The sequence below is a fragment of the Octodon degus genome, unplaced genomic scaffold (genome assembly GCF_000260255.1).
Source record: "Octodon degus isolate 3935 unplaced genomic scaffold, OctDeg1.0 scaffold00100, whole genome shotgun sequence".
Lineage (NCBI taxonomy): Eukaryota > Metazoa > Chordata > Mammalia > Rodentia > Octodontidae > Octodon > Octodon degus.
The window spans coordinates 560,428-570,684 of record NW_004524676.1 but is presented as its reverse complement, the minus strand read 5'-3'; the positions used below and the strand labels follow the sequence as shown (position 1 = coordinate 570,684).

Sequence of the window (10,257 nt, the reverse complement as noted above, 5' to 3'; positions counted from 1 at the left end):
ATTAAGAAAATAAAACTCAACAAAATACTTCCTGTTTTCAAAAGAATAATTACACTTACTACAAAATTCTGAGCAACAAAAGCACCACTTTTATACAAAGAGAACAGTTATAACCATTCCCAGGAAAATTTAAAAATTTTATAAGTGGTCCTTTTACCTCATTTTCTTCAATGATTATCAGAGTACAGTAACGGTATGCTACCAATTATGGAGTGTGTAGATAAGGAGCAATAGGCTGGAAAACTAGATCTATTCCTTTTTTTATGTGCTACTTCTATAAATATTTACATCAAATTACCAAACTCTCTTCTTTAAATTAGAAATTTTACCATTCCCCCCAAAAAAAATCCCTGACCTGAGTAATCTTCTACTAAAGATTTAATACAATCTTTAAGAAAAAATCTAAATGTGGTATTTATGTGAAAAGAATTAGACATATACCAAAGAAGCTTAGTCTATAAATATAAATGAGAACTTTAAATATCCAGATCCCAGACTAATGCAAATATCAGTACCTTCTATGGTTTTCATAGCAATAATATAAATCATTCAAAATCTGCTTTTGTACACTTCCTGAGAGGAACTCAATGTCCCCTTTCCGGTTGGTCACCAACACAGAGATCTACCAATTTTAAAAAAGATTCAGAAATCTTACAAATAAAAGACAGCATTTCCCATTGGCCAGAGCCTCTAACAACACACACACACACACACACACACACACACACACACACACACACACACACAGAGCCCTCTTTCACTACAGTGTAAGCCTGCCTTAGCAGGCTCTAAAAGAGTGAGGGTAGACTCTGCACCAGGGGTCACCCTTATGCATTGGGAACACAGTGATGAATGGTTCCCCTTCTCACCCTGGCAGTGCAGGGCTGAGTCACATTTGTCACGTTCGAGCAGACTGCAAGGCACAGCGTCTTACTGGTCCACAGCAGCAGCTACTAAGACAAAGCATCTTTGTAACTGAGCTCTGCCTTTTCCTGTTTACTTCGTACTTTCCAACTACCTGCTCTTCAGGATCATATTTAAAACAAACAAATAATAAAAAGCCACCTTGGTGTAAGGCTTTGCTATGGGGAGATATGGATAGATGTCTTCTTCAAAATAAAAAAAAAATGAACCAATTTCTAAGTATTGGTTTATGCCCACCATAATAATTTACCCTGTAAGAACATTTGTATGGCTTCTTTAGGATTGGTAGGCTTTTATGTTGATTCTACACTAAATCTTGTTGATTATGCAATAAGTCATGTGTATCAATGTCCAACTCAGCTGCTAAGAGCTTTTGCTGCATTATTTCTGATAGCCTATTTTGCTTAGCTTCATTAAATGTATTAAGTGAATGTTTCACCTGCTGGGTGAGCAAATTAAGTCTTTTGTGGATTCTTGGACAGGAGCCCAAAGTTCCTAAAATGCTTTTGAAAAGAAGGGCTTGTGTTCTTGTGGCCTCCCCTACCTGGCAGAAAACCTCACTGGGTATTAAGAGTGAAAGTGGGAACTCTGTAACTAGCAAGATGAACAAAATGTATAAACATTAAACTTTCTACTGAGAGAACCGTGTAAAGCTATAAAGGAAGAGAACAGTATTGTTACACCCAATGCCTGCAATGATCATTTGAAATATCAGAAATTAAACTGGAGATGAAATTAATCAAGTAGGCCTCAGGACTTTCCCACCTTTATATTTTAATGTGCTGCCTTTTTGTGTGCCTGCATAGCTCACAGGCACTGTACATTTTCTTGGGAAGTACAGAGAGGAATTTGGTTTTCACAACCACCTTTCTCATTGATCCACTTGCTTGTCCTCATATTTTACAACCCAAACAGCAACCATGCGATAGTCAGTCAAAATTGGCCCTGTGCATTCACAGGTACATTTTTATGGGAGAAATAAATGATAGGGATTTTCCTCTCTTTAAATTTTCCTGATAACTCTTTGAAGGCTGTATGTGAAAGTTTTAAAAGGATTTTTAAAAACATGAATGGAAAGAGTAATTGTATCATATACATCTAGTATTCTAGTATCACCAAGTCTCTGGAAAGGCAGGACCTAGATTAAAGCCCGTTTATGAAATTACTACTCAGACAAATGTACATAAGTAAGTCTCTAGTCCAGTGTGGCAACACATGCAACATAGTTTTCTTGTCAGACAAAACACATTAATGTATGTGTTGGGGTTGCATGAATTCTGTACAGTATGCTTAATTACTTAGCACAATAAAGATTCAACAGATGCTATCATTCTTCCTCATCACAAATGCAAGCACAGCTCCCACTGTCCTCCTTGTCCTTCTTAAATGCTTAAGGACATAGAATCCCTAAAAGCTTAAATTTCTTGCAATATAGCCACGAACTTCTTTCCATGATTCTGACATTAAACTGAACTGCATGAGAACCAAATCAAATATCCCCATGAAGTCAACCTCAACTCTAACAACTGAATTTGATTTGGTTCTTGCCTACTCTGGCTTGTGACCAGAATCGTGGGATTCAGTTCCTGAGCTGAGGGCTGCTGAAATCCTACGAGGCAGCAGTGATTCAGTTTTATAGGAGAGGAAATCAATAAAACTCAAGTATTTTCCACAGAGTTCCTAAGTGAGAGAGCTGAGACATAGACCATTTCCGTTCAGCAACTAAGTTCATAACTTTCTACTTAATATAGCTTCATAAATTTAAATAATCTGTGAAACCAAATTCCTCCATAGCAACCAAGATTTTTCTACAAATGGTCATTTCAGAAAATCTATTTGCTAAAGATTACCTTTCACTGTTTGAGAATTCTGAATCACAAAGTTCCCTTGCCCCTCAGAAAACTTATATTCTGATTACTATTGAAATCTTTGATACCACCACACAGCTTCATATCTCAGATCGTTTTGTATAATACTGCACTGATTGGAACATATAAACAGTGTATAATCCTTAGCATAGCTTAAGATAGTAAAAAACATGGTAATTCTGTACCATGTTTTTAATACAGCAAAAAATGTACAACTAACTCAATGAGATGGACTATATAAATTAGACTTTTTATTTTTCATGTAGTAGAAATGAAATTTATAAAAATATCCTGTGGTCCAAATTATGACTTTTCAAGCACTGAATATTGACATCTTCTCCCAATGACACCTCAGATGTACTTCAAGACCTTGGAAGGTCCAATGAATCTTTCACTCTTTTCCACTTCCTTTCTGCTTGCTGCAATGTGATTGTCAGGCTAGTGGCTTATGAATATTGAGCTCTTCCAGTCTGCTCCTTTATTCCAAGTCTCCTGGAATCCACTGTTTTTATTGTAAATTCAGGAGATTATGCATGGTTGCTGTCAGATCAAACCAAATCATGAATTATGGTGGCTAAAACAAGAACAATAAATTCCTGCTGCTCTATGTGTTTCCACCCAGCAAACAGGCTTCTTTTGTGCCTGGTCTCCGAAACAGGAGACAAACTTCACTGCTTTATTTGGTCTCACTTTGTTCTTCATATCAGAAGACACTTGACACACAGAACTTTATTGCCCAACAATGTTCTTAGCACTGAGAACATACCAAACCAAATCCTGCCCTCGTGGAACTAGTCTTCCAGGGGCAGATGGAAAGGGTCACAGAAGAACCAAGAGTCGGAGCTGGCTGCGTGGTGCTCCAGGACAGCACTGCCTGCCCACCGCTGGCAAAAAGAAAGGAAGCCCGTGCTGTGTCCCAAGCCCAGAACTTTGATTCAGAAACCCATGGTTCCAGATACTGCTCTTCCTCCTTCATTATGACAACTGCAAAGAGTTGTCATGTTTTTGTTGGCATTTATTTGTTCATCTGTAAGGGGCAGGTGATACCATTTTCTTGGGCTTTTCACTTTCATAGATAAGCACTTCTGGACTGTGTTCATGTTATTGCATTAAGGACCCCGGCTGTCTTTCTAGTTTCTGTTTTCTAGTTCTTACTTCCTTTGACTAAGAAGGTAAGAAGAAGTTAGCTCTGCTGCTTTCTCCCTGGCTAATTCCTCGTGGGGCCCCAAGGTTCAGCTCAGGAGAAGTTGTGCTTGGTACATTTTGATTTTTGGAGTCAGAGAAAAGATTCTGAGACACATTGCTATGTTAGGGTCTCCGGGTCTCTTACAAAGGAAGCTTCAGAAGTAGAAGAGTAAATGAGGTAACATGAGCTTTTTAAGGCAGCGGATGAAATTGACAAAATGCTTTCCAAAAAGCCACTGCATTCACCAGCATTTGATAAGAAAGCCCTCCTTGAAACAGTTTGGCTATGAGTGTCATTTCCTTAGTTTATATTTGGACCAATTGTTTGCTAGCAGATACTTCTCTTTATACCCTACCAAGATGGGAAACTAGGGAACTTCTGTGTGACCTTTTTCTTTGAAGTGGAGAGAGAATATGTCATACATCCACATGAAGTGTATCATAATTCAATATATGTACACAATAGATAATAATGGTATCAGAATAATATCTGCTTTACTCTTAACAATTATCTTATAAATGCTCAAAACGCTAAACACAAAAAATGTTAGCCGTCGTATCAACCAAAAGATACAGTAAATCCAAAATGAAACATATCATCATATATTTATGACCATGTATTTGACTTAATAAAATTTGAACATACCTGGTAGCTTTCCACTATTTTTTCTACAACATGCTTCCAATGAACTGATATCTCAGAAGATGACAGCACTTTGACACCGACATCTGTGGGGGCTTCATTTGGGGCTAAAATTTGATAAAAACATTAGCTTTATATAAAGAAATTTGAATGATAAATTAGAACCATAATGCAATACTTGCAAAAGAAAATAAGTTCAGAAATCTTATCTTCCTTGTTTTTATTAATGGTCCTTTTTTCATGGCAAAACATGAAGCGTTCAGATTCATGAACGTTACTATAGACCTATACACACAAATGCACGCTTACCAAATACGGCAAGCTTCATGGTGTAAAGTAATGGCATTTAATTTAGCATTTCTGCCTTACCAAAATAAGAGATTTTGTATTCTAGAAAAGTGCTCATAATAATTAATTTTCTCTTACTCGCTGCTCAGATGAACTAAAGATGTATACAATATTTAATAAGACTTCCAACTTTTATTTAAGCTAAGGTCTTAAAAATTGTTTTAAGAGCCTTTGAAACAAGTTTTGACATCCACTGTTTCTTGGGCTCAGAAAAGCTTTTATATGTCTAATCTTCTGACTGGGCATCAAGTCAAATATGTATCAAAAAGGTCTCTGTGGAGAAAAACAAAGTAATTTACATCCCTGATGAAAATTACACAAAGAACTCCAGGAAACCTTTAAGCAGGGTGATCAGTAGTTAGTGTTTTGCACTCAAAGGCCATAATCCTATTTGATGTTAAAAAACATCTGACACACGAACACTGTTGCCTAACAAATCAAGGTGCGCATGGAGTGAGCACTGTGATTGATTTCTTAGCAGGAGAAGAAAAGATTAACAACTTCTGCAAGTTTCGGCACATGCAGGTTTTATGAGAGTCGTGAAACACTTAGGCAAGAAATGTAATTACCCACAAGTGGCCAAGCCTAGAGCAGAGGACAAGCACCGCCTTTTGCATAAAGATTGTATTAGCATAGAATGAAGGAGTAAAAGTTTCATACTGGATGAAAAGATAATTGGTAAATAACTTCTAACTTTGCCCTGACGGGTGTATTCACTTTTCTATTTGATTAAAATCAGCGATAGAGAATAGAAGATTTGGGGCTGGGGAGATGGCTCAGTAGAATAAGTGCTTGCCTGGCAAGGGCCTGAGTTCAATCCCCAGTTCTGAAAAAAAAAAATTAAAAAAAATATATATATGATTTATAACCAGATATCTTCCACTGGAATTTGATTATAGATTTACTATTATTATGTATTATTATTTCAGTTTTTATTCTTTCAAGGTGTTTTGGTGCACTAAATAGCTCATATGAGTGCTTTTCATGTTTGTATTTTAAAGTTATTTTTATTGTGTATAACTAAAGTATGAAATATGACCTTATGGGATACATGTAGTATATCTACGTTTACATAATCAAATAGGTTTTATGTATAAAAAGCACACATGAGATGAATTGAACACACATTCCATTTTTAATAAATATGAAAGTCAACAAGTTCATGACAGAGAAGGGCATAGGTAAGAATTTCTATTGAGTTCCAAGAAATAGCAGTATTTCGAGTAAAACGTCATTCAAATTGGGTAAATCGACAGATATAGTACGGTGCTTTCTCTCTAAGAGAATAGCCACATACCTCACATAGCTTTTACTTCCAAACTCCTGCCTTTGCGTTTCCCATACATGTGCCAAGAGAAACTTGGTGAAGCATGAGTTTAGAGGTCAGGGGCAAAGGGATCTGGATTTGCATTCTACTTGTTAATTATTTATAAGACAAGTGTGAATAAAGATGCTAATATTGAGATTTTTTAGTATGAATATAATTAAGAAAAATCATATTAGCTTAAGCAGGAAATGACAGAAAATAATGCTTGATTCAAATATGCTTCATCCCAAAGTGTAGGCCATTTAGCCTAGATACACAAAGTTCTCCATGATCCGTTGGGCTAAAATTTCCAGAAATGCAAAGAGAGCCATTATCGGTGTTAGTGTTTTCTTGAGTGGCCTATAGGACAACTTTTTCTCTTTCTAAGAAAAAATTACTTTCTGATCCCCTTCTCATGTCATTATATCTTTCTTCCCTTTCATAATATTCTAGTACTCTATTGCAAAATAAAAGCAGCATAAATGATAAAATCACACAAATTTCAGCCTGAAATTTGGGCCAATTTTCCAAGTAATATATATATATATATATATTACATATATATATATATTACATTGTATATTATATATTATACATTATATATTATATATTGTATTATATATGTATATGTTTTAGAATTTTTAAGTAGTAGGCTTCATGAATGCATAGCCATACTGAAGTTCCAATCAAATGTGGAGAGTTGGTGGCTATAAACTCAGGAGGGAAGGGACAGAAGCCCCAATCAATGACTGCAAGGATGGAAAAGATACTTATAATTAATGCGTCACTTATAAGGAGAGACCTATATAAGTTTGGGTCAAAATTACACTCATTTGCTAAGTGCAATGTACTATAGAAAGATCTTTGCAATGAGAGCCTGAAAGAAAACAAGTTAAATGTCTGCCGGAGAAGCCCCCAGTGCGGGCGGTGAGGTCTTCCTTTCACCTACCGTCTTGTGCAGAGTAAATGACAGCTATGAGGCTGTACGGTCCGTCACCCTTGTTATTGAAGGCTTTAACTTTGACTTGGAAAGCAGTGGAAGGGCTCATGGTTTCATCTTTATGGACATAGCGGCCAGTGTCTGGGTTGGTGACTGTCACTTTTTTCCACTCATCTCCATCAAACGGCTTAAATGCCACTATGTAGCCGAAGTTGTTGCCGTAGTGGTATTCTCTAGACAAAGGCTAACCAGAAGTCAAACTATTAAGCAGGTTTCTGTGATCCCAATGACAGGGGGAAGAACCCGATGAGAACGAAGACACACATGGAAGCAAGCTCTTTGCAAAAAATCTACTTAGTTCATACACTAGTGCTGGTTTAGAGGGCCAGAGCAGAACATGCTACACTGGGTGATGGCCTCATTTAGCATGAGGCATCCCTGCTAATCCTTGAAAACCCTGGACACTCATGTGCAGGGCCTGCCTACTTGTCCCTGCCTAAAACAGGCCCCTAGAAGATATCTCCCCTCTGTATTCCTGAGACTACTTGCCTGATCATGTTTTCTACACTGTGCACAGAATCTGCCATTTCTCCTTCCACAGCACTCAAAATCCTGCCTCCTTTTCTTGCCATTTCTCTTTGATGCTATCATAATCCAACACTACATATTTTATTTATTTATATGCTTCATTTTCTTATTCAATGACCAGAACACAGGAGGTACGAAGGCAGAGTCTCTGTCAATTCCCTTTCACTCTTTAACCCTTGCACCTGGTGCTGAGCTTCAGGCAATAGGTATGTACTGGCTGAGTGAGCAGGTTTCTCTGCAACTTAAAGACAGTGGGATGAGAATGATGCAATGGCCTAGAACAGTGGCGGTGAACCAATGGCACCTTGTCCTGCAGCAGGCTGCTCGCTATCACTGAAAGCTCTAACAGGTTCACCGTTACTGGTCTAGAACATCTCCATCATAATAAAAAAGAAAGTGGTAAGTGAACACAAAAGAGGTGATGCAAGAAAGGAGGAAGGGACAATATTGGTACTCATTTTGGGAATCTGGCTTTGGCCTCTTTCTGACTTCGGGACTCAAGTAAGCATTCACTTTCACATCATTTGCAGCAAACCTCAAAGAGCACCCCACATTTCATGAACCACATAGCTGACTATTTAGTGTCCTAGGCTAACAGAGCCTCGAGTCTAGCAATGCATTTTGCACGGGAACTACCCACTAAGCCACAAGCCAGATGACATCAAGTGTGTACTTAAGAACAGATAATAATTTAAGGCTGTGGATAGAGACGTCTCCCTTATTTCCAATGTATTTAGGGAAAGAAGTAGATTCGAGGTTAGGTACGGAGGTGACCTACAGTGGCGCAGCTCGTTCGCTTACCGCCCACGTTATTGTCAGCTCTCTGTTGCTTCCTCCGCCACCTCCCACATCCGAAGGAGCCACATTTGGTGCTGAAACAAATAAACAAATATTAGCACAATGGCAAAAACAGGGGCTCTGTACTGCGTTCTGATGGTCCAGTTTCATTTATGGCAGAAGCTGTGAATGTTTTCTTTCCCTACGAAAAACAAGCTGCATGCACGATCCACTCAATTAGAATAACAATGGCTCACAGTAGCTGGAATAATTTGTTTTGCTGCCAAAACAAAAATGGATTTGCTTCCAAAGGAAACGTGCCAGTTTCTGTCAGCAATGGAAAGTGAAATAAACTGCCTCATCACCTTTTCCTTTGGTGCCCTTCCATGTGCTATGGTTTTGAAATATTAGATGTACTCTGCTGGAAACTGTTGCATAGTTTTTATAGCTCTTACTTTAAACTCTGTAATCTTCTGACAATTTCCTGTTGTGTCACTTTCATGCTTCATTTTACAAATAAGTACTACACATTTTCTTTAACATTGGATAACGTTGCCCCACATATTAGAAAACATGAGAAACCTAAAACACCTCATGATGTTTCTTGTGCTGTCACTCCTGGCTTCTCAGTCCCCTCTGGTATCCGCCCTGTCCATAACTCCAGCTCTCCTCCCGATCTTCTTCCATCACCCCTCAGTCTCCATCTCGCTGGCAGCTTGTGCTCTGCAGGCCCTCTCTCTTCCAAGAACTTTCCAGCACTGCCACCTTCCTCTCAATCCCCAAGCCATCTCCCCCTCTCCCTTCACTAAAGTGTGCGTGAGCACCGACCGACACAGGGCTGTTCCTGTTTTTTGTAACAACACACAATCTGTTTCTATTTCTTCCAATTCCTGAAATCACTCTTTCAAAGATCACAGAATGGCTTTGAACTTCCAAGCTTAATGGTCTCTCTTTTGTTCATCTCCCTTGATGAAAGCCCTTCAGAGCAGATGTGTGTGTTGCTGGAATTTTGGACTAATTTACCTACTCCTAACCCTGAACCTTAGCCTCACTCACCCTCATCCTAACCTTCACTCTAATCCTTGCCCTAACTCTAACCCTCATCCTCACCCTCACCTACACCCTCACGCTCACACTTACCCTAACCCTAACCCTCATGCTCACCCTCACCTTCACCCTAGCCCTACTCTAACCCTGACCCTGACCCTCACCTCACCCTAGCACTAACTCTAACCCTGACCCTAACCCTCACCTCACCTTAGCACTAACTCTAACCCTGACCCTGACCCTCACCTCCACCCTAGCCCTACTCTAACCCTGACCCTCACCCTCACCTCCACCCAAGCCCTACTCTAACCCTGACCCTGACCCTCACCTTCACTCTAACCCTAACTCTAACCCTGACCCTGACCCTCACCTCACCCTAGCACTAACTCTAACCCTGACCCTGACCCTCACCTCACCCTAGCCCTACTCTAACCATGACCCTCACCCTCACCTCCACCCTAGCCCTACTCTAACCCTGACCCTCACTCTCACCTCCACCCTAGCCCTACTCTAACCCTGACCCTCACCCTCACCTTCACCCTAGCCCTACTCTAACCCTGACCCTCACTCTCACCTCCACCCTAGCCCTACTCTAACCCTGACCCTCACCCTCACCTCCACCCTAGCCCTA

At 39.4% G+C, this 10,257-nt stretch overlaps 1 protein-coding gene across 1 annotated transcript in view; it reads right to left on the bottom strand.

Annotated features, from left to right (window-relative positions):
* Cntn1 (contactin 1) overlaps nt 1-10,257 on the bottom strand; it is a 410,344-nt gene that overhangs the window by 39,192 nt on the left and 360,895 nt on the right. The window contains exons 19-21 of the mRNA XM_004638636.2: nt 8,604-8,674; nt 7,224-7,458; nt 4,624-4,727 (exon numbers count right to left, since the gene is read on the bottom strand). Of these exons, the coding sequence (XP_004638693.2) occupies nt 4,624-4,727; nt 7,224-7,458; nt 8,604-8,674 (410 nt within the window). The remainder of the gene's footprint in view (nt 1-4,623; nt 4,728-7,223; nt 7,459-8,603; nt 8,675-10,257) is intronic.